Source organism: Ischnura elegans, chromosome 6, assembly GCF_921293095.1.
Source record: "Ischnura elegans chromosome 6, ioIscEleg1.1, whole genome shotgun sequence".
Classification (NCBI taxonomy): Eukaryota; Metazoa; Arthropoda; class Insecta; order Odonata; family Coenagrionidae; genus Ischnura; species Ischnura elegans.
Window position 1 is genome coordinate 121,798,708 of NC_060251.1, and position 25,262 is coordinate 121,823,969.

The window sequence follows — 25,262 nt, forward strand, 5'->3', positions numbered from 1 at the left end:
GAAGATGCTAGCACTGTCTGCAACCATTATGGAAGGATAGCTACGTACCGTAAAGATTCCTTCCAGCGTAACAATTGTTGCGGCAGAGGATGGAGTGTCACAAATCATGTGGACTTCTGCCCACTTCGACCTTGCATCCACACTCATCCGGAAAAAAATGGCTCTCAAATGGCCCTGCAAAGTCGATATGCACCCTCTCCCAATTCTCATCAGGCTGATCCCAGGGATGAATCTGCACTTTCTGAGGACTGTGGTGGACCTCTGCACAGGGCTCACAACCCTTCACAAGACGCTTTATGTCTTTGTCCAAGCCTTCCCAGTACACATATCTACTGGCAAGCTGTTTCATCTGCATGACTCCCAAATGTGACATATGAAGCTCTTTAAGAATTTCAAGAGACTATGGAATTACTGCACGATCAGAGCGGCAGAGCATGTAGCCAGATATAGTGTATGGGCTAACCTTGTGGCTGGTCTTGAGCTCCTGTAGAAGCGCTTGCAACTCTGGATCCTTGGCGGTTTCCTCAGCAACAATATCTGCAGTTATTGATGAACTGGAGTTTTGAAGCAGGGTTTCAGCATGCAGAGCGTTGATTTCTTGATCAACTGAGATCTCTAGAGAATGACTAGATGAAGAGGCTGGGGTGGGATATAAACAGTCGACATTCTCATTCTCTCTCCCCTTCTTGCATCCAACTGTGTAATCAAGACCACTGAGAAAAGATGCATACCTCAGTAAAAACGCAAAGAGTTCATCTGTGGTAGTGGACGATGTGGGTGAAAAATCCTCGAAAGTGGCTGATTATCTGTGATGAGAATGAAATGCTTTCCAAAAACGTAGTTGAAGAAGTGAGTTGTTGCATATACGATGGGCAATGCCTCTCTATCTAGCTGACTATAATTAGACTCCGCCTGCGTCAGAGCTCGTGAGGCATGAGCGATTGGGTGCTCATGACCATCAATTTCGTGGCTGAGCACTGTAGCTATCCAGTTGGCAAGGCATCAGTTGTGAGTATGACTTGCTTTAATGGATCAAACGGAATGAGTAGCCTATCCGAGCACAACTCTGATTTGAGATTTACAAAGGCAGCTTCTTCAGCAACAGACATAAAGAAGCGTTTGCCTGTTCTTAGCAAGTGGCGTAACAAATTTAGCATCTTGAATATACCTTAGAAAACAGATTAGAAGAGTAAATCACAACACCTTTGGTACGCTGTTAGAGTGCATATGCAATGCTGTAACCTTCTCATGACTATGAGAACATTCAAGAATTTTTAAAAAACCCCATCCCTGGAATCTGGTGAGGTGCATCTGAATCTGGTGAGAGGAATCAGAGAAAGATGGTGCATCACAAGAAAGAAGCCCTTACTCACCTGGACGGATGCTTGGTCCTGGGCCCTTCCTTGCCCAGCAGGTGGAGAATGCGAACTGCCAAGCTCGTGTGCTCACAATCCTCGATGAATTCACAGAGGTGGGCAAGGCCTTCACAACAGAAACAGAAACACAAGTCACAGCCACTCTCATTCATACATTTCACATAAAAAAGTTTTCCTTTCTTAGTTTAGGATGATGAAATTTCCACTGATGATGAAAATCTAACTTAATATTAAAAATGCACATACTGACAACAATCCAATGCTTATATTTTAAAACTAACGTTTTTACAAGCTTGATGAGAAGACTGATGCCATTTTCTTTAAGCTAACTAGGTTTCACTTAAACTATATTTAGTAACTTGCAAATAACTTAAAAAGTGTTCATATCTTATTATCATCATGATTCCTATGGCATAACCAATTGGAATACAACTATATTTATCATATCAGCAGAGACAACCAATTCTATTCAACTTTAGCAGAGCTCAGTGAGAGAAAATGGGTACAAAGAGAACTTTCCACCAGAAATGAATCTTAAGTCATCATCTGATTTGAATTTTGAAATTTTTTAAATTTTCATCAACAACATTAAGATTTTTTCATGACTTACATTACACTGGGTGAAAAAAGGCTCATAGATGGAGTTATAATGGCTAAACTGGCATTAACCTATTAAACGATATTTAACCAGCATGTACTTCACTATTTAACCACAAAAACTGGAAGCTAACTTGTGAGAGCTGTAAAAATGGGTGGATATGCCTGTTTTACTAAGGGTTGCATTCCCAAAAAAATGTTTGATCAGATTACAGAGTGGTCAGAATTTCAAATATAAAATTCTTGTTGCATAATGCAGTGGTGCAGCGAGGGGGGATTTTGGGGGATAATCCCTCCCCCCTCCCCCCCCCCCAGAACTCAGAGAAATTTTAAAATTTAATCCATTCCACTTAATTGGATAAAATTACGGATAGAATAGTGTAATGATTAATAGAATATCAATAAGAAATTTTCTGGGGAGGGCACCCGCACCCCTGGTATTCCATACCCCCAACATTAGTTACTTCCAAAATCCCCCGAGCTGCGCACCACGCATAATGCTTCAGAACTGGTTGTGCATGATTCCTTGAGGAGGCTGAAGAAATAAGCAATTTTCACTCACCCACACAGAACAATGAACCTAATACATAATTTGAACAAAAAAATATTGCTGGAGCCTATACAGCCAAGGAACTTCACCAGACAAATGTATATGTAATGATACAATCAGCAATGACGAAGTCCTGGTCAATTTTGATTGCACACAATATCATAAAAAATAGAACAGACATGAGAGAAGTTAATGAGGAGGAACTAACCAGTTTCCTTGGCATCTGGATTGTCTTCAATGACAGTAATAATAGTGTCAGCAATGGATGCCTTGTAGTCCAACCCACCCTCATCACGCAACATGCCCGACAAAAAGTTCATGAGGACACTATGCTTGCGTGGGAATTTCAGGCACAATGCTCGGATCGCCTAGGCAACAGGAGAAAAAAAATAAAGAGCAATCTACATTTGAAAGCCCTAATTTCCAAGTAAGGGTCAACTGAATTAATAATAGAAAAACAATGCAGGAAGGAATCTTTATATGTTATACAGGATTTCATATTTTTGATGTGTTAGACAAAATACTTCACTAATAATATCAACTGTTTATTTTACCACTATTTGACTATGCATCATTCACAAAAATATAAAAATCAACTAACTTACCAATTATTTACTAGGCAACATAATACTACGGCTTTGTTTCATTGAATTCATACTTGCATATTTCTTGAGGTTAAATGGAAAACTTACTAGAAATTTTTCACTAATTCAAAATGGCTAACTTAAATTTCTAGGGATGTGCGAGTAGCACTTTTTGATCCCGAGTCGAGTATTGAGCATTGAGTCGAGTTGAAAATTACTCACGAGTGCCGATTCGATTATGATAATTTCTGAACCAGGCAATACAGCAATGCATACTACAATATATGTATTCTACTCCAATTTTCTATGATGAATGTCTAGTCTAATGAAAGAAGGAAATTATAACGAGGATCATTGATGGTTAATGTCAGGAGTTGGAGATGAATGAAAATTAATGTGTCTTCAATAGTTCCATAGCCACACGTGAAATTAATTAACCCCAAGTAATATGTCGACCATTTAAGTCATATATGTATCCACACTACAAGGGAGAGCCCTGAGTATAGTCATTTTCACAGCTATAATAAATATTACATACTACGTATATGAATCATGTAATGTTTGGCCCTTTCAAATTCTCAAGCAGAAAAACCAATTATTCTACATGCTCAGCCAGCAGGTTTTGACGTCTCTATGTTACAATATTACTGCCTGCAGAAAATTAGCTTTCGCTGCACACTTGTGTGACTGGGCAAGTACTTTCCTACCAAAATTGCAAGATTTCGGAACCTATGGAATTTTTATTGAAAATTACATAAATGACTTTTATGGATCTTGAATATTCACGAAATTCAAGTGGACGAAGCAAATGAACTATAGAACTTAGCTTTAGTTTTGTAGAGCCAAAAAAATTCTATACTTCTCATGTCGTTTAAAGACTCTTGTTTTTTTTAAGTTCAAGAAAGAAACTAAATGCTACAGATGAATATCAAATCAGATGGATGCAGTAATAAAAAAGGCTAAAAGATGCCTTGCAATGTGAGATCTACCCTTTCCGACTCACATCAGCGAAGGTGGAAAGGGAAAAATGGTATTGGTTGTTGCCTTTCGTGGAAACAGTTCATTTTTCTCTTTCTTAAGCATGCCAAATTACTCTCTTCCTTAAAATTGACCTCAGTTACCGAGCCTCAGGTTCCCGCGGCGTGTAGCTCAGCCTTGACACGCGATTGAAAAATCGCTCTCATATCCTTCGTCGCAAGCATTTTTTTTCCAAGATTTCTACTTAGAGCAATTTATAAATCTTTACTTTATATTGTGGTTCAAATTTTTCGTAATTGAAAGATAATGTCTAATTTATGTCAAATTTCGCATGAAAAACGGGTTGGCCATTTTGCGTTGTAAAACCATACAGATGCAAGCCAAAATCTTAAAAAGTCATCGAAGGTATAGGCAAAGCACCAGGTCAAAGAAATATTGCATTTTTTATTCCATAAAAATCATACCAATACAATACCACCTCGATGAATTCAAAGATTTTCGAGGAAAACAGGATCGCGCATGGTTTTGAAAAGTTAGTCATGTTTGGGCCACTAAAGTCGCATTTATGTAAAATGGCATATAAATGTATATTTGGTAATAATTTATGAGTATTTATGTTAAGTTTCAAGTCTCTATCCTCATAAAGGTCATTTTGGACTTTGTTCCAGCTTTTTCTGATTTCAGACCAGTGTGTGCCGGGTTGGAAGACGATCGGCCACCATGGCTGACGCAAAGGTATTTGGCACACATGTCGACAACTATAGTGAATACAGCCAGTTGAAACTACCAAGGGGCCAACACATTAGAATGACTTATTGGCTTTGAAAACTATTATTACATGCGTTTGATGATAGCGCTTCCTGTCAGCAGATTGCTGGACCTACAAGCCTCAAAAGCTCTGTAACCGTAATGACTCGACTCGGCTCGACATTCGTAATGCTACTCGAAACGCTCGAGTCGAGTACCAACTACTCGACTCGAGTGTTTTTTTCGAGTACTCGCACATCCCTATAAATTTCATAGGCTGAAATTATAGCTGTCCTAAAATAAGCTTAAGGCCAGCTGCAACACCAAAATCCTTACCTGTACGACAACAATCTTGAATTCATCACTAATTTCGCTGACGAAGCTTGATATTTGCTTCATAAGACGATCCACAGATGATTCAGCACCAGTTTTTAAGAGAGTGGTAATTGCAAGGGTAGCAATGGAGCGATTTGAATCAGTAATCAGATTTTCAAGATCTAAATTACAAGCAGTGACTGCAGCTGGATGAGTCATGGCCACCTGCAAGTGAGAAAATCAGAATCACTCAATCGTCCCCACACACTTTCTCTGGATCAAAACCAAGCCCAATACATACTTTGTTCAACGTCCGCACAGCAGCAAATCGCAAAGTAGCCTTAGGATTGCTACAGAACAGCTGCAGCACACTGATGGCAGGAGCCAGTTCCCTATTGGCTGCTGTGGACGAGCCCGTTTTGCCCGAAGGGGTCTTCTTGCCACTACCACCACGGCGACTGCGATGCCTCACATTCACAATAGCATGGGCTGCTTCGTAGATGACCATCTCCGACTTGTGACGCAGGCAAGCCTCGAGGAAGTCGTGGAGAGGGGAGGGGGGCGAGGGCTCATCACTGCCGTCCTCATCTCCGTCGTCACCATTCTCCACCGTGCTCCCATAACCCTCCTCTTCAATCAGCTTGCACACAATTCGAATCTGCAAATTTAGAGGGATGAGGACTTCCTTCTCTGCTTAAGACAGACAAAATCCTTACTTTAAGACCAGCAAAAGTGAGCTCAACAGCCTTGACAGCAGGATGAAAGGATGGCCTCTAAAGACCATAATGTTTAAAACCTCGTCAATGGTACAAATTGGATAACGGTGCTTATTCCTGGAAGCAGAATACACCTACATCTACATGCTACCACACACTCCACTTCAATAAGAATGTGGCAAGGGGTATTAGCATACCAGATATTAAAAAATAAAAAAGAATTGCAAGTACCCTTGGAAGCCCTTTACTGCTCGGAGGAAAAATGAATTCATACGCCTGTCCGTTCGGCAAAATATCTCTGTTTATTTATCTTGATATATTGTGAAGTGCTAATATGATGTTCTCGGTGCCCCTCTGAAAGAAGGCCACTCTTAATTGCACAAGTAGTCTAACACTGGCGCAGAGCCTTCGAGTCTTGAGCAGTTCCTGGTTTCTGATTTACGTGAATACCCGTTGAACATCACATCGACAATACTTTGCAGTTAAACATGTGAGGAAGGCCTCGTGGGGTATATTTCTTACACTCCTACTTACACCCTACATAGGTAATTGAAATGACACCAAGAAAATGCCGCAAGTCCATAAAATTGCTAAAATTTCAATATTGTTGCTGGTAAATAAGCGATCTCATGACACCACTTTTCAAACCAACAGCTGGAAATATGAGGAAGGAAGAGAATTAAATTTAAGAGAAATTTATTCCTGGCAAATATTCAATATGATGCGGCATTGCTCCTTCATGAGGACAACAAAGGCAAAGACGGAACCCTGTTGTCAATATCAAATATCCGTTCATACATTTAACATAAATGCATTACCTTAATAAAAAAATGATACAAGTTATCATTTGGCGAATTGCCAAAGTAACGAAACGGACACTTACAGCGGCATTTTAAAATAATCAGCGATATCTGAGTGAAAACTACTTATCCCAAATATCAGCTACGCTCCAACAGAAAGGACAGTATTTAATATTGAATCGAATAATATTGCTTTACATTCAAAGTTAAATTCTTTCAATAATATAAACCTGATTGGCCAATTGTGTATGAAACCGATATTGTTAACTTAGTTTTGCTTTTCAAAACAAACACAGCCACTCTCATGCATCTTACTGTGCATGCGCCCAAGGAAAACAATAGCGAAACGTATTCCCAATTCCAAGTAAATGTGACAATACTGTAACTTTCGATAGCTTATTGACAATCGTCCATACACAATCTCACCTACAGCTTACGTTCAAATAGCGATTGCTCAATTGAGAGTGAACGGTCGAAACGTAGCCAAGTTACACAATCGGACCCCAGAACTCTCCCAGGTCATAAGGATCCATTGCCATGGTTCCATCAACACTGCCCCCACTTCACGATTCCACTCAGACGCCCCAAATGAAATGCTTGCTCACACACTCCGTGGGTTTAACTCAGAGGGAGTGTGCTGGAACTCGAGCAATGCTAGGGGGACCCAGGCATCCTTAGCAGGGTCCCGTCAGCCCTTGCAAAGGATTCTTCAAGGGGGGAGAGAGATGAGAGCGTAATTGAAAAGGGTTTGTAGTTGAGAGGCTGTGGTTGGTGACGACAGTAAATGAACACATTCCAACACAGTATATCAATTCATGCCATTGACAAAGATTACAAAAAGGCCAATGCAGTTCCTCCTCGAGTTAAGACCATTCTAACTTACCAGCATGCAGAAAGCATATGGTGATTTTAGGGACGTCCGAGTGTGTTTGGCGACTAATTTCTTCACTGCCAGTCGATCAGATTTCCTGATGTGATATAATACTCCCAAGGCATGGTATTGCACCATCACACTGAAAATAAGCCAAAAAACTTATACATAGACAGAACTGATTTCACAAATTCCAAATTAGTGAGATCAAATTCAATGATACTCAACAAATATTAATAGCAATAATTTAATTAGCTACCACCCAACAATTCGTTCTTCCAAAATGACAAATCATGCACAAAAGGTTCTAAAAAATGGGTAGCTGACATATCCTGATGAACCCGTCCCTCACCATACTGTGTGCTCATGCCTCAACTCTTTTCGCTTCCTCCTTTCCATGATTACAGAATATCAATTTTAATTTGGCTCACTCAGTCGTGCCCAACTTCACCAGTGATTCAAGTTTTCCATGAGTTACACATCGTAGTTCTTACAGGTGATTTGGATAGGCTTGCATTGCAGTCCAATTTTCAATGAGAGAAACAAGGTGCAGCGGTTAACCATTTTCTTCTAGACTTTATCGATGGTAAAAAAATACAGTGCAACCTCGATATAACGACACCCCACGGTGCACTAATAAACACTCGCTATAGCGAATTGTCGCTTTACCGGAGGTGGAGCAAATAATAGCCAATATACCTGTTGCGAACAGATATACAGGAACAGGAGTGGTGCGGCGACAGATAAACATCTATCCGATAAACGTAAGCATAAATCCAGACGAAAGGCGATGTTTTTTTGCATCACTAAATTCCCTTACTCAAATAACGACTAACTATTCAAACAATTTATAAGCGCCGCACTGAATAAAAATCACGCAAAGCATTGTTTCGTCAATCATTATTTATCGAAAGAGAGTTTACCACATAAATTTGAGGCTGAGCACTACATTAACTTCATTTCTAACAGATCGCTAGCAGTTACAGAGGTTAAGGAGTCTTGATGAAAGTCTTCCAGCGGTGAAACACTCGCTATGGCGAGAGCCAACGTCGAAAGGGTCTCGTAAAAACGAATTTTTTAACACGCTTATTATAGGGTCAATTGACGGTGCATCGGCTATCTCTCGTAATAACGGGGGTGTCGCTATAGCCCATACTCGCTTTAACGAGGTTCCACTGTAATGTAAACGATTGGTGAAGAAGTACAAAAAATGTATGCTATGCTGTCATATATGTCATATCCTTCATTTTCCTTAAACATTGATTGATATGATGTTTTCAGTGTATTGATGTCTTGTAAAACTCATCCTTTTCTTCCACCTTGTGTTACCTTTCATCATCATCACTGGTCAACAATCCTAGGATTGTTTGACGCAGCTCTCCACTCAGTCATTTTATCTGCTAATCTTTTCACTCCTACGTATTTCTTCTCTTTCACATCTTTCTTTACCTGTTCCATATATTTTGTTCGATGTCTTCCTCTTCCGTTCTTGCCTTCCACCTGTCCCTCGACAGTTGTCTTCATCAGTCCATCATGTCTCAAGATGTGGCCTATAAGGTTGTTCCGTCTTCTTATTAAGATTTTCATGAGGCTTCTCTTCTCTCCTACCCTTCTTAGAACTTCCTCGTTACGAACTTGGTCGATCTATTTGATCTTCATCATTCTTCTGCAGCACCACATTTCGAAGGCCTCTATCCGTGCTTTCTCCGCGGTGGTCATTGTCCATGCCTCACTTCCATTCAGGAGCACACTCCCAATGTAGGTTCTTATAAATTGTTTCCTTACTTCCATATTTAAGTTTCTTGCTGTAAATTGTCTCGCTGTAAACTCGCTGCTGTCTCTCTTTTGGTGGAGTGCTCTCTCCGCTTGGGCTATTCTGCTGATAATTTCTTTCTTGCTTCTTCCGTCGCTAATTATCATGCTACCAAAATAACAGAATTCGTCCACCTCCAATAGAGTTTGGTTCCCTATTTTAATGTTAGTCTTGACTAATCCTTTCCTGCAACATACTAATATCTTTTTTATTTTTAATAAGCTCTGTGGGGATATCATCATTTCCAGACGCTTTATTTATCCGAACGTCTCTTACAGCCACATCAAATTCTGATCTTAAAATTGGGATCCCATGTCATCCTCATCTACTTCCCTCTCGTTTACAATAGCATTCGTTCTTAGGCTGCTTCCTTTGTACAAATCTTCCAGATATTCCTTCCATCTCTTCCCTTTGTCTTTGTTTTCAATCATTAGGTCTTTGTTTTTGTTCCTAAGGGTATTACATCTTACACCCCTTTCCTTAAAGTGGTTCCTCACTATCCTATGGGTGGCCTATACTTTTCTACACACACAATTGTTTTGTGCAACTTCAAATATTTTTCATCCATGCTTCTCTTGCCTTCCTCGCTTTATGACATACCGTATAAGCATGTGTAAGAGGTGCACCCCTATTTTGAGCATCAGAGCCATAGTAAAAAAAAATTTTCGGATTTTTTGTCCCATCGTGTGGCATTTAAGACTTAAGCCTGGACTTTCGGCAGTCATCAAATTTTCTACTTCAATACTAATAATTCATGCGGCATTTTTCAGCAAAATTTACACAATATGTATGGCACTCTGAGATTAGTAGGTATTCACTAGTACGTTTATGATGCTTACCAGGGACGGTCGGATTGGATATCTCAGATTTAAATACATATCCACGAATTATGCCCTTCTCCTTAATGTACTTCAGATCCAAATTTGTCGAAGAAATTGAATTTCAATCCGAAATTTTCAATCATTGCTTTCGTGAATGCAACAACCCATAAGAGGGAGTAGAAAGGGTTCCAATCCTCTCTTCGCATACGCTACACTTGCAATACGATGTTTGTCCTACTCACGTGCAATTTCTTTTTAAAAGCTCTCGTAGGAGTTTTGCAATAGAATTTCAGCCGTGGAAAATTTTAAAGCAAAACATGACAGGCACATAGCGTGAATCTTCCCAAGAGATTCGACAACAATCAGGGGAATCTCAGCGCCATTAGAAAATAACCACGGCGTAGATTTCACAAAATAACCCCGGCCCTCCATTAGCCCATGCCTCTGAAGTTTTTTTTTCCTTTCCGAGACCCCACGGACCATAAATCACGTGCCTCATAGGAAAATATCAAGTTATAAGGGAACAATCGAGACTTGTTTCATCCCTACCCTGTCTCGCTTACTGACCTTGATCAATCTCCCAGTTTCTAGAGGCCAAATAGAGGGAAGATATTCGTCCGAGTTATGATGTCGCAGTGAACCACCAAGGGATTCCTGTCGGATTTTCGTATTTTTCCGCGCTCATCTATTCTACCGTGAGTATGCGGTGATTTTTTTTCCAGCATGAGCGATTTATTTAGAGTCATGGACCGTGATAGTTCATCAAAACTCCGATTGTCATTCTCTTTTGACATTAATTAGCACCAGATAAATATTTTTGAATCGACAGCGATATCAGCCAGCTGCATGTCGATAAATTGGCTCCGGGATATCTAAATTACGATGTAAAATAATGTTGTTCCGTAGGGAAAGAATGCTCTCACTCACGGTCATGACAGGGGAAACACTTCCTCTGTTCTTTCGCTGTTCCTCCGTGGAAACTGACCTTGGAATGGATTATAGAAAGAATCTTCTAGTGAACTGCGCAATTGATATTGAGCCTCCTCTTTTGAAAAGAGAAAGTAGCCGACTGAAAAAATATTGGGCTAATAATCGACTGCCCGTAGGAAGTAGAGTTGAAAGGGGCATAAGCCATCAATTGAAAACATTACGAGAAAACCATTATTGCAGCGGCCCTCGGAGGATAACTCGTGTCATCAGTCATCACGTATCATCGAAGTCAAGTTCAAGAAGTGAAGGATAAGGTAGTTCGAGGTTATTAAGGGATGACTTTGCTCCATTAGATTGGATCTGATACAAAAAGTGCCTGGTGTTTGGATCAGAAGGGGAGCAAAACGTTACGAGAAGACAAATCACCCAACTTGCGAGTTGAAGGTCGCAGCGCTGCGCTCGCGGAAGAAAGCAGTCGAAGAAGCGTTCCCTGGTAGATTCTATCCACTCTTGGTAAACTTTCATTAGACTGTTCTTGTTGATGAGCATAAATTCGAAGATTTGGACGAACCGTCATGAAAAAACGTTAAATCGGGCAAAAAAATCTTGAGCGGGACAAATTTTTACGACCATAAATGCGGAAACACTAAATACGGAAAATTTTTACATTGTCCTAATAGGGAATGAATCGGGACCCAAAAAAATAAACGCTAAATGCGGAAAAACGTTAAATGCGAAGACGTTAAATCTGGATCCGACTGTATATCACATTGCTGCGCTTTGCTTTGAAGGCAACGATGTCACATGCAAGATCGGACGTGTTTTTCCCTTTCTCCTTCGCCCCCAGCCTCGTTCCGGAGGAAAGACGGAGGGAGCGAGCTCCTTTCCTCTACCTCTCCTTCAGCGCTCTTCACTTATAAGCATTTCCAGTTTCTTGTACCTGCCATTCAGTCAAACAATGTACGCACTCGTTTGGATTTCTTTAACAGCATTTTTAACACCAATATATGTATGTAATTTTCAATCGCAATAAGCCTTATAAAAGCATCTGAAGATGATTTCTGAAAAAGCAGGCCCTTATCATAATGGATATTACCCGGCAAGACAGATGTTGACTACTGACCAGGCATTGTCCTTCAAAACTGTGTGTTTCTCTACGTTTGATAAGCGATTATATATGCAGTATAAATGCCGCGGTATGCCCACTCGTAGCAGTAAATTTAGCGTGCCCTCCAGGGCGAAATACCCTGCGCGATCTTTTCCATGTTCACATCTGAGGTACTGACGTGACGGCGCCATCCTTACGAGTAAGAAACAAAAACAGAAGCATTGTAAAAATACATCATTAAGGGAGAAACTCCCCTGCCTCCCGCTTGTTTTTGACCTTGATTTTTAGATGACTGACTCAAGCAGAAAACAAAGGCCACTCAGTTCCTCTTGGGCTTGCGACCGGGGAAAGGGAGGAGGGAAAGATAAGAAGTTTGTGTAAGAGGCGCACCCCCATTTTCAGCGGCAATTTCTGGGAAAAAAGGTGCGCCTCTTACACGTGCTTATACGGTATCTCATTCCTTATTCTCTTGTAACAAATCTGCCCTTCCTGTTTTCGCAGCCTTTTAATTTCTTCTTTCTTCAATGAGATTCAATTCTTCCTGCGTGAACCATGATTTTTTCATGACTTTTCTTTTACAAAGAACTTCCTCAGCTGTTGCCTGCAGACCACTGCCAATGGTTATCCAACTCTCTTCCACTGATTTATTGGTCGTATCCTATCTTTTCTACAGCTTCTTTCAAAGCCATTTTATGCTGAACCTCCTTCAATTTCTCAACCTGCCACATGTTTTTCATAGCTTTCTTCAATTTTTTGAATTTTACGTGATATTTCATCATAACGAAGTTAATGGTCACTGAGATATCTGCCCCTGGGTAGCTTTTGCAGTCCTTCACTTTATACCTGAGTCTTTGTTTAACTAGAATGCAGCCGATTTGGTATCTTCTAAGGTCTCCTGGCATCTTCCATGTGTATCTTCTTTACAGAGGATTTTTGAATGAAGTGCTGGCAACCACTAGCCTGTATTCAGTGCAGAATTGAAGTAGCCTTTCTCCTCTTTCATTTCAATTTCCTAATTCATATTTCACAGCAACCATTCCCTCATCTTCTCATTCTATTTTGACCTTTGCCAACGACGGTGTTCAGGTCACCAAAAATAATAATATTTTCTTCCCCTCTTTTCTGCTTGATAACATCCATTATATATTGGCAGAAAACTTCTACTTCTGCAGGTAGCTTTTAACACACATTTCAGCATTCTCATTTAGCGATCCTGTGTGTATCACTCTGTAGCTTCCACTCCAAAAGCCTCTTTCTTGCGGCGACTTCATTTCGCTGATGCCTTATTCGTTGAGGTTCGTTCTTTGCATCTCCACCTTCAAGTTCTCTAGCCCACCTCAGGTAAGAAGTGATCAAACATTTCTATCCTTAACATTCTATCACCTTTGACCGAAGTACCATCTTGAGTAGTCCCTGCCCACAGATTCGAATGGGGGACTAGTTTACCTTCAGAATATTTTACTCGTGAGAATTCCATCATGTCATTACATAAATTGAGTATAGTAGTTGCGACTCCTTGGGATGATAATTTGGTGGTTTCTCTGTGCCTTCCACATTGCAGTACAACAGCCGTTAAAGTAAATGTTACCAGAATTTAAGTATACCGGGACTAGCCACGGTGATAACTTTTACGGGAGTCACCCGCAATGCACAATTGTGCGAAAAATCCACCGAGAAAAAATCATTCGCCTTGACCGGGATTCGAACCCGGATCCCTCGATTTCCGGCCGAGTGCTTTAGCCAGTTAAGCTACCGAGGCGTCATTCTTCCCTGTGGAAATTTGTGGACTATACCGGACAAGGTGGTATGGACTGCTGAGCATGTTATGCGACGAGCAGTCCAAATCGTGCGCACGGCGCCACAGCCGGAGAGTTAAGTCCGAACTTTGAACACATATAGGTGTTCTCTCTTTGACGAATTTAAGTATACCGGGACTAGCCACGGTGATAACTTTTACGGGAGTCACCCGCAATGCACAATTGTGCGAAAAATCCACAGAGAAAAAATCATTCGCCTTGACCGGGATTCGAACCCGGATCCCTCGATTTCCGGCCGAGTGCTTTAGCCAGTTAAGCTACCGAGGCGTCATTCTTCCCTGTGGAAATTTGTGGACCATACCACCTTGTCCGGTATAGTCCACAAATTTCCACAGGGAAGAATGACGCCTCGGTAGCTTAACTGGCTAAAGCACTCGGCCGGAAATCGAGGGATCCGGGTTCGAATCCCGGTCAAGGCGAATGATTTTTTCTCTGTGGATTTTTCGCACAATTGTGCATTGCGGGTGACTCCCGTAAAAGTTATCACCGTGGCTAGTCCCGGTATACTTAAATTCGTCAAAGAGAGAACACCTATATGTGTTCAAAGTTCGGACTTAACTCTCCGGCTGTGGCGCCGTGCGCACGATTTGGACTGCTCGTCGCATAACATGCTCAGCAGTCCATACCACCTTGTCCGGTATAGTCCACAAATTTCCACAGGGAAGAATGACGCCTCGGTAGCTTAACTGGCTAAAGCACTCGGCCGGAAATCGAGGGATCCGGGTTCGAATCCCGGTCAAGGCGAATGATTTTTTCTCTGTGGATTTTTCGCATAAATGTTACCAGGCCCGTAGTGAAATGTGTGCCGCTGTACCGACCAAAATGGTCTCCACCTTCGCACATATGAAGAAGAGCTGCTGCCCTCTCCCCCAGGTGATGAGAGGCATAATTTTTGGCGGCCCCCAGTCGCCAAGTCACGGTATCTCCACAGGTTTTGGTATCATTTAAATGGTGTACCTTACCCAAGGGTAGCCCAATACCCCCTCAGAACACCGCTGCTTTTTGTCCATGACTGCTTATTTGACGAGAGAACTCGCTTATCTTGCAGCTAACCTCTATAACTAAAGGTCGACCCACTATCCACAACCCGGTGGATGCACTCGGTGGCTTTAAGCTCAGCCACGAGAAGTTACCTTTAAAATAATAAATACCTCCAATTCCACTCTCATTGAAGTTATAATGTCTATATCAAGTTGAATTTTGTAGTTCCTAGTTAGATCCATAGATGGCTCAGCGATGCCAGTTACTGTGAGTGTTTTTTAGAATAGAATAGAATAGAATAGAATAGTTTATTTGCCCAAAAGATACAAATACCAAAGTGAGTACAGTGGAACCTCGTTAAAGCGAGTACGGGCTATAGCGACACCCCCGCTATAACGAGAGGTAGCCGATACACCGTCAATTGACCCTATAATAAGCGTGTTAAAAAATTCGTTTTTACGAGACCCTTTCGGTGTTGGCTCTCGCCATAGCGCGGGTTTCACCCCCGGAAGACTTTCATCAAGACTCCTTAACCTCTGTAATTGCTAGCGATCTGTTAGAAATGAAGTTAATGGAGTGCTCAGTCTCAAATTTATGTGGTAAACTCTCGTTCGATAAATATAATGATGACGAAACAATGCTTTGCATGATTTTTATTCAGTGCGGTGCTTATCAATTGTTTCATTAGTTAGTCGTTATTTGAGTAAGGAAATTTAGTGATGCAAAAAAACATCGCCTTTCGTCTGGATTTATGCTTACGTTTATCGGATAGATGTTTATCTGTCGCCGCACCACTCCTGTTCCTGTATATCTGTTCGCAACAGGTATATTGGCTATTACTTGCTCCACCTCGGGTAAAGCGACAATTCGCTATAGCGAGTGTTTATTATTGCACCGTGGGGTGTTGTTATATCGAGGATTCACTGTACATAGGGCATGTCATGAAAAAAATATATATACACAAATACGATCAATGTATAGATGCCAGATATTCATTCACTGAGTAAAAACATTTATCATTTTATAGTTATGAATGTAAATAAGGATTCTAAAAAGGGAACCTAGAAAGAAAAACAATATCTGTTTAGCAAGTTTTAGGACTTTCAAAGTCTCTGCGTCATCAAGGTTGCAGGAAAAGAAGTTCTCAAGGCCATCGGGAAAGCCACCATTGAAATTTTATCTTTTACTGAAGAAAAGGCTTTGAAGATGACTCTAAGAAATACTTGGTGTGTTCCAAATTTTTCGAGATACATACCTATTTTCTTTTTTAGCTGCCCAAGATAGGAATGAACATAGCAAACTCCATTCCACAACAACTGAGTGTTGGCTGGAAGTCAATGGAAATGAAATACTGCGCAGAAGTAACGAGAAAGGCAGCTATTGAACCAGCTGTTCCCAAGAAAGAGAAAGGGTTAACATGTTTGAAGTGGAAAATTCGACACTGCAGCTGAAGAAGACAAGAAGGTATCACGAGAGAAGATGCAGACAACAAGACATGTGATGGATATGCTCAAGAGAGAGTAGTGAAAATGGCAAGAGAATTTGGTGAGCCATATCACATAGTGTACCATTTGGCACTACATAGGAGAGAGGCATCAAGGCCAGGAGAATGTTTTCCCTCTAATGTTGTGAGCCCATTCTGCAAATCCTTTTCATGAAACAGATCTTAGCACATGCAAGGACACTTGGGCATCACATTAACCCGTCAATGCCCACGGGTGCCATATGGCACCCAGTGCAGTGCTGAGCCAATACTCCTGCAATGCATTTAATATGTGAATTTCTGTGTACATTTCGGTGCATATACTTAGTAGAAGGTTTCCTCTATTATTCAGTAAGTCTGAATTGTGTTCATTGTGTTGAGCTCATATGTATCTTTTTTTTTTAAGTGAAATATGTGTGAATTTTAAAAAAAAAACTTTGGGCACTGACAGGTTAAAGAGCTTCTCAGTGACAATGGAGACGAATTCGACTGTGAAGAGATAAAGCTCATTCTAGCAGAGAGCGGAATCTCTCAAAGAGTGACAGTGCTAAAAACACCTCAGCAGAATGGCGGCAATGAGAGCAAGAATCAAACAATGAGAGCAAGAATAAAACAATCATTGAGATGGCAAGAACTTTCAAGTACTCAAACAGTGAAGTTGAACTTCCTGGTGCAATATGGGCAGAGCTAGTGACAACAGACATTTACATTTTTAACAGAACAGGAAAATTGTCAGAAGATGGAGTCAGTCCTTCAAATCCTTCCAGTCAGTCAGAAGATGGAGTAAACTGTGGATGGGAAAGGAACCGAGAATCAAACATCTGTGTATCATTGGGCCTTCCTGCTACATTCACATTCCATCCAAAAAGAGGAGAAAGATGGACAGGAAGAGAGAAAAAGGATTCCTAGTAAGATATGACAGAGATGAGCGATACAGAGTTAACGTTCCAACTAAACACAGAGTTATCCTTTCAAGAGATGTTCAATTCAATGATAGAATTAAAGCACGTACGGAGGAAGTCAAGCCATAATTGAAAGATACAAGGCATAGAGGAAGAAAGGGAGAAAAGGAGTAGGGAGAAGAGCCACAGATCGACATTGAGATCACATCATCAATGAGTGATGTAGAATCACTTGGTAAAGGTGAGTCAGATACAGATGAGGAAGCAAACACTGAGCATTCATCTGGAAAAACTCTGAGAAATCTATCCATCTTGAAGAGACCAAAATATTTTGAAGGTTACGCCCTGAGAGTAGAGGAGTTTTTGAATCAAGTGATAGCGAGACCGTTGAAGATGCACTTAGAAGCGAGGATTCAGTAAAGTGGAAGAAAGCCATGGATCATGAAATTGCTTCATTGAAGGAGAATCAAACCTGGATTTTGACGGAGCTTCCACCAAGTTCAAAGGCAATTCCATGAAAATGGGTCTTTCAACTCAAGGAAAATCCTGACGGTAGCATTGACAAGTAGAGGGGAGAATGGTTGTTAACCTCTTCCCTACGCAGGGCGTGATTTCACGGCCTGAATTTTCTGATGCTATAGAATGAAGGCCGGATTTTCACGGCTTGAAGTTTTCGAAGCAAAAGGCCAAAGGCCGTGTTTTCACGGTTTCGCGGTCAAGCATGCCAAGTGGGTCCCAACCGCCATAAGGGTCTCTCGGCGCGAGAGGTCCGACCCTTTCCTATTGTCCGTGTGGGGATTATCTCGGCCCAGTCCGGCACTTAGTGACCCACTCAAGGAAGGTGCTCATGGTTGCTTATTTGTTTATAAGTTAAAATAACTAAAAACGTTCATGTTGCATTTATTGAAAATCAATGCGAGAAATTACATTCTGCATGTTCTGCTGATTGGTTCCAAATTTTAAACGGAATTCTAGCGTTCATATTAACGGAGTTGATCATCACCTAGTACAATTTTTGGAGACGCTAAGGTTAGATGTTTAATTGTTATTTTTATAACTCACTAGCAAGTTTATAGGAGCGATATGGTAATTTTATATCTAAAAATTTACGATACTCTGTTAGCTACATTCTAAATGTACATTTGCGGTGAAATTCAATAGAATATTCGATTTAACTTCTATGAAAAAAAGCCCTCGTAATGTAATAAAATATGATTCTCTCAGTTCTTTGTCGTGAGCCAAAATTACAGCGACTGTTTTTAATAACCTCTTACCAACCTTTGAATACAAAGGTATTATAAATGAATTTCGCTATAAATACTGATTAATGCATATCCTAAAAATTCGTAAATTTAATGTACAGATAAGGAATGTTTTACGTAGGCACATGTTGTGAGAAGCATTCCATACCATTGCAGGAAAGACAACTGCTCTACCCAGGTAGTTATTCTTATATCTTGGATCAGGGCCGTCGCGTGGGTGGGGCGACCGGGGCAGTCGCCCCGGGCGCCGCGGCCAGGGGGGCGCCGCTACGGCAGGGAAAACGGGAATTTTGCGGTAGAATAAACGGGAATCTTGCGGCAGGGAAAACGAAAATTTTTACTACCAGAATTTTTAAAAAGTTGTTTTTACAATAAAAAAATTAACATTCTGCAATAATAACTAAAATATTCGTTATCTTAAGTCATTATCTTTTCAAAATTTAGTAATTGAACATGTGTGCTTTTCGTTTACGTTTTCTAAAGCGGCGCCCCCACGCACCAACCCTAATCACTGCAGTTGTGCGCCCCCCAACCGTAATGTCACAGGAAAGACTAAATTCACTAGCCATCTTATCTATTGAAAACGAACTGGCGAGAAAAATTGATTTTAAGGATGAGCTCATAAAATTTGCTCATGCAAAAGCCAGGCGAATGCCGTTCAGTGTTTAGTGCCTCTGTTTATTTCCTTTCAACTTTAACATTTGTAGGTACATATATTATCTTGGTAGGTATGTATATTATCTTGGTTTGAATATTTTCAACAATACTGTACGTGGATTGTGAATAAATGTTAAAAGCATATATGTTAGTTGTTATTTGGTGATTCGTAATTCCTGTAAACCTGCCGCTCGCATTGTGTTTGGTTTTGAGTGTAATTTGTGGTGCGGTCGCCCGGGGGGGGGGGGGGGGGAAGAGGGAGGGGGGGGGACGCTTGACAGAATCTCGCCCCGGGCGCGGCCACACCACGCGACGGCCCTGTCTTGGATCTCTGGTCAGGTTATATTGCACCTCACAGACTTAGTTCGGGACACATTAGCGCATTAATGTTTTCTTGGAAAAACTTATTATCCTCCAACTGGAAGACCCAAGAGTATATTGGTGTAAGCATTCTCCTACTGAAATATGTACGTTGAAGGTGATAACCTCACTCTTCTCGGAATAGCTCATTTTCTTTTCAAAATTTTCTTGGCGTATATTCAAATTAAACCGTAAATGTTCTGTATGCATTCCCCTTCCTCCTCCTGCAAGGATTTTTTTTCAAATGATTTTTCTTTTTTGAAAATTTGCTTTAAAATAATATTTTGCCATTTCAAACAACAAATTTGTATGATTCAAGTAGTTTTATGAGAATTTTTCGGGAAAATATTCTTCTAAAAAAATTCTAAATGTATCATTCTCATGTTTTCAGAGAACTGGAGAACAGACGCAAATAAGGAGAGTGTGGATTTTGGCATCATGGATCTAAATTATGTAAATATCATAAATCGTAAATACCTAGAAGTAGGCTAGGAACATTGAAAGATTTCATTCCTTTTAAAGTATTTGTTGGTCTATGATATAATGCCGTTTTGCTGAAAACCCTAAAAATAACCGTAGAACTTCGTTTAAAAGTTCTACAGGCATTGCAAAATGAAAGGAATACATTGATGAACTGACATTTAATGCAACAGTAACAATTAAAAAAATTAAAATTGCACTGGTAACAATTAACTGACCGCAAAAGTACGCCGGGATGGGCTGCCTTCGCGGAAGAGGGTCGAGAATTATATTTGACGAGTTGCCGAGGAAAGGGTCCTGGATCCCGCTACGAAAGGTCATCAAGGGGAGGAAGCGACTACCTGGTCAGTCCCAAGCCGAAAAAAAACTCCGTACGGGGCGAAAAAGAAAATCTCAAACCCTTCGTAGAGCCAAAAGACACTTACCGAGAAGGAGCTCGGCGCGAAAAGGTTAAAGGGTTCAGCCGGCATCACAACATTGATTACAGTGAGACCTTCAGTCTGGTGGCGAAGATGGGAACGATATGCTCAGTTCTCAGCATTGCAGCAAGTAAGAAGATGAACCTGACACAATTCAATGTGTCAACAGCACTCCTTTATGGAGAACTTGAAGAAGCAATTTTCATTAAGCAGCCTCAAGCATATGACGGCGGAACCAGCAAGGTTTGTGAGCTGAAGAGAAGTCTTCATGGACTTGGGCAAACACCAAGGTGCTGGAATAAACGACTTGGAGCATTCCTGCAACAACATCGGTTTAAGGCCAGTGATGCATAACCATGTTTATACATTCGAGAGAGGAGTGGCAGGAGGCTCATACTTGTAATCTATGTAGATGATGGCAAGGAGGCAGCAACCAATCTACAAGACATGGAAGACTTCGTGGAAGAGTTGAATACAGAGTTCAAAATGGTTGAAGAGCGAGCAAGCTACATATTTCCTCGGCCTAAGTATTCAGCAAGAAGAGATGTTCCTCAAGATTATTGCAAGAGCATATGCAAAGAAATTTTAAGAGCGCTTCAATTTTTCAGAATGAGGACCAGTTTCAACCGCATAAGTGAAAGAATTTCCACACCAGGGAAAGATGATGAGGCAGCAAGGTTTCCCTGCAGGCCAATGGATCTCTCAGGTATTTGATAATTGGAACAAGACCTGACATGGCTTATGGTGTCGGATTCCTTTCAAGGACAATCAAAAATCTAGCTCAAGGAGATGTGGTATGAGTCAAGAGAGTTTTCAGATACATATCAGGGATATTGGATCTAGACAAGCTGCTATAGCAACTTCGATGACCACAGCAGAGATCATCAGAGCAAATTAAGGGACCAAAGAGGCAATTTGGCTTAGTAGACTGTTCAGAGTAATTATGAAACTTAAAATGTTCCACTCATTTAAGTTGACATCTCCTTGATTGAATCATTTAATGAATATCATAATTACTTGCCAAAAGCCTGCATTTCCTGGGACATATGCAACCTAGCCAAACATTCCCGCATTGATCGCTTTCCTGCAATCATCATTTTTTCATCCATCCCTCTGAAAAATGATAGATCAAGATTTTACACTTTCCCGGCGAACAACATGTAAAAACTCTTCCCAAGATTTCGTGCGGGTAAGAATATATGAGAGCGCCGACGTTTCGGGTACCAACTCGCTACCCACTCTCACGGCTACTGACAGCAAATTTGAAGTGACCGTTGAAGCTCAGCATTAGGAGGGGCCGGATTGGTCGAGTCCCGATTGTTGTCGCAGAGGACCGTTAGGAGACTTAGCTCTGGCAAGCATAACTCTTTTAAGGGTTCTATTCCAAGAGCTGCTGATCGAAAATCCGGCGTCTCTGTTTACATTCTTATTCTCAAGTCTTATTTCAATAGCCTCTTTGGTTAAACGATCCCGGAAATGATTTGATCGCCATAAAACTCTGGTGTCATCCCACCGTATTTTATGGTCCTCATCCAGGCTATGCTCAACTATGGCTGATTTTTCCCGTTGACCAAGTCGGAAATGCCTTAGATGTTCTTTGGGACAAGCAGATATTATTCGCCCAGTCTCCCCCACATTTCCACACTCACAGGGGATTTTATGAACTCCAGGAGTCATAAGGCCAATTGGATCTTTTACACAGACGAGGCAGTCTCTTAAACTTGTCATAGGTCGATGGATGGTTTAGATATAATACCTCCTCAAACCCTAGAAATTTTGCCCGATATCATGGAAATATAGGGTAAAAAGGCCCTGGCTGTCGGTTTAGGTTGGTCTTCCTTCATATCCGAGCCCTTTGCTCTCTCATATCATCTTACCCGTGCGGTATCCCGAGAAGAGTTTTTACATGATGGATCGAGATTCCACTGTACATGAAGTTTACCAGAAGACATGGACAATATTCCCTGAATTTTCCCAGATCTGAAACAAGTCTGATATCGAAAAGTAAAAAGGTGTGCAAAAATGAAGAACACAAGAAAGCAGAACAAGATTAAGAGCATAGCAACTGGTGGGGTTTTCATGTGGAAGTGATATTTTTTCCAGAGAGGAAATAATACTGTCCCCTGGATACTAGGAGCAGGGCACTAGGATGGTAACGTTGTGAGTGATTTGACCGACAGGTATGAGGTGACCATTCATAAGAACTACTCTACTGTAGCAGCGATAACTTGGGTATTGATGAGATTGTGTGTTTAACACATAATAGGATGGAAGATGTTTATGGCCAATGGAAAAAATAGAAAATGCTCTTGAGATTTAAAAAGTGGGAATACCCTCTAGGCAGATGGTACTTCCTGTGAAGTAATAAAATATGTTGGTAGACTGTTTAAGCATTACAGTTAAAGCCTAAGTACATCATCTACAATCCTAAGAGCAAGGAGAGAAACAAGTAGCATGGAATTAACTTGTCTTTTTGATTCCTGAAATAGATGTGTGCGACAAAAGCCATACCTGTCTGAATTTACTGCTTCCTGGGCCTCATTCACCCACCGCTTAACTACATCGCCAGCAATTCTGGTCAGATGCAAACTACTGACTAAAGCTGCACTGCTAACGCCAGGATTTCGATCAACGATAGCTTGCTTCATGTATCTCTCAATGGCTTGCAACATGGTACCCTATGCGAAATAAGAAGTCCATAAATATTAGAAAATTTACAGAAAATAAAGGGGGTTTTGCAAAGTATTTCCTCATATATAGGTTTCCTAATTTAAAACAATTAGTCCACAAAAAACACTACATCACTTAAGATACACAATTTCTCAAGAAGGTGGATGGCAAATCTTACATCTGTAATGCTGCAAAGAGCTCGAATGGCGGCTGCTCTATATAGATCTTCTTTCCCCGTCATGTCACGAGTAAGACTGGATGTCACGATGATTACATCGTCTGCAATTGACGACAACTCCTTGATTCCCAGGTAAACCATGCGTCTCAAAATTACATCCTTCGACTGAAATAACTTTGTGACAGAGAAGAATGCTCCAGTGGCTTCCGCTGTGCCAAATTGCTCTCCCTGTTGCAATCAAAATGATGTGTCAGAACGAAAGAAAAAAAAACATGACTGTGATTAATGGCATAAGAAAATATTGAATGTGCTAACCTGATTTAGGAGATACAAGATTTTCGTCAGTATATGAGTACATTTTCTGGGATTGACAGGAGTGTCATTAAAAGTACGAGCCTCTTGCAATACAGTTGTCTTCTCAAGATTTTGAAAAGGATTGCAACTTCCTGAAATTTAATGGGGAAAACATCATTTCCTCGTAGAAATTCAACGTCATTCAGATAGTAAGCATAATAATAAAATTAAAACTATTTATACTAGGATAATATAAGATAAAATTCACAGTAAAAAATACGTCGTCCTTATCCTACTTCAAGTCATGACGACAGGCCGGCTGGGTAAACATACCTTCCTCCTCCTCTTTCTTGTCTCGCTTAAAAGAAATCATTCTAGATTACAAAGTATTAAACACAGCAATAATCCCAATCATCAGGGATATTGGACCACTAAATATTACAAAGGATTTCCTTCTAATTCAACCGTATAATTCCACTGACATCGACGTGAACACGTATTCAACACAAACTTGTCAATAAATGACGCTCAAAATGCGCTGACAAGCGCGCCAAGTTAGAAAAATTAATTCAAAAGGGAGAGAAAAAAGTAACCAAATAGAAGATATTAGACGCGAATTGCTGCAAAATTTTCAAGCATATATGTTCAGAACACCATAGTGATTCAAATTATAGAAAATTGAAGCATAATATGGGCACATTTTCCTTTTTTTCATACAATTCCTGTAGTAATAGTCAGCAGAGTTGAACAAACGGGTGAATTATCGTATTCTCTGGTGCTCCTCGGTGCAAAGCAAAGCTTGTCGGGTGGATGCCACGTCAATATTGACCCGATAGAAAACCCATGTAGCTTTCCAAAGAGCTGAGTTATCGTAATAATTTACAACGATTTCCGTTTGAACTTTGCCTTTCAGTCAATTCTCATGCTGTTACTTTTCCCAAAAACTACCCAGTCAACTCAAAAATTGTAGTTTACGTGTGGCAGTTATGGCTACGGCTAGCCTCAGCTTGCCGTATTATGGCCTGACTGTGGGTGCCATCCGGCAAGCCGTAGTTTTGGCTTGCCAAACACCTATGCAACTATGGCCGCAATTTGAATAGGGTGGTTTCCTATTATTTTTTTATTGCCTAAATCAAAAGATTATTACTCCTGGGTTACGTATTTCACACTTTTAGATTTTTAAATCACGATATCTATTTTTCCCAATTAAATGAAAAGTGAAAAATTTCAAGCGTGCGAAAACACGACAGCTAACAATCTACTAAATAATCAACCACCGTAGTCGTCTATACTCAGTAGTCAACCACCTTAACCACTGGACCAAGTCTTGGAGGAGACGGCAGGAAATACTGCTTATGTAAAGTAGTACTCAAATGTACACAAAACTTAAAATTAAATAACAGAGTAAAGGCCTATTCACAACAACTAAAATTGACTTAACCTGGCACAAGCTGTGGAAGTGGCTAGGAGTGTTAGAGAATAGTGGTGCAACAAATCCCTTTCAGAGTGAATTTGTTAAATTAGTCACCATCTGTGTGGAACAAAACTATTTT

The 25,262-nt window shown here is 40.6% G+C and overlaps 1 protein-coding gene across 1 annotated transcript in view; it reads right to left on the minus strand.

Moving 5' to 3' along the window:
* LOC124160077 (coatomer subunit gamma) overlaps positions 1-24,230 on the minus strand; it is a 75,715-nt gene extending 51,485 nt beyond the window's left edge. Inside the window, exons 1-9 of the mRNA XM_046535795.1 lie at positions 24,043-24,230; positions 23,731-23,861; positions 23,416-23,643; positions 23,079-23,245; positions 7,547-7,676; positions 5,449-5,805; positions 5,169-5,372; positions 2,732-2,891; positions 1,374-1,482 (exon numbers count right to left, since the gene is read on the minus strand). Coding sequence (XP_046391751.1) covers positions 1,374-1,482; positions 2,732-2,891; positions 5,169-5,372; positions 5,449-5,805; positions 7,547-7,676; positions 23,079-23,245; positions 23,416-23,643; positions 23,731-23,861; positions 24,043-24,082 — 1,526 coding nt within the window. The 5' untranslated portion in view covers positions 24,083-24,230. The remainder of the gene's footprint in view (positions 1-1,373; positions 1,483-2,731; positions 2,892-5,168; positions 5,373-5,448; positions 5,806-7,546; positions 7,677-23,078; positions 23,246-23,415; positions 23,644-23,730; positions 23,862-24,042) is intronic.
* Between the last annotated feature and the right edge of the window lie 1,032 nt (positions 24,231-25,262).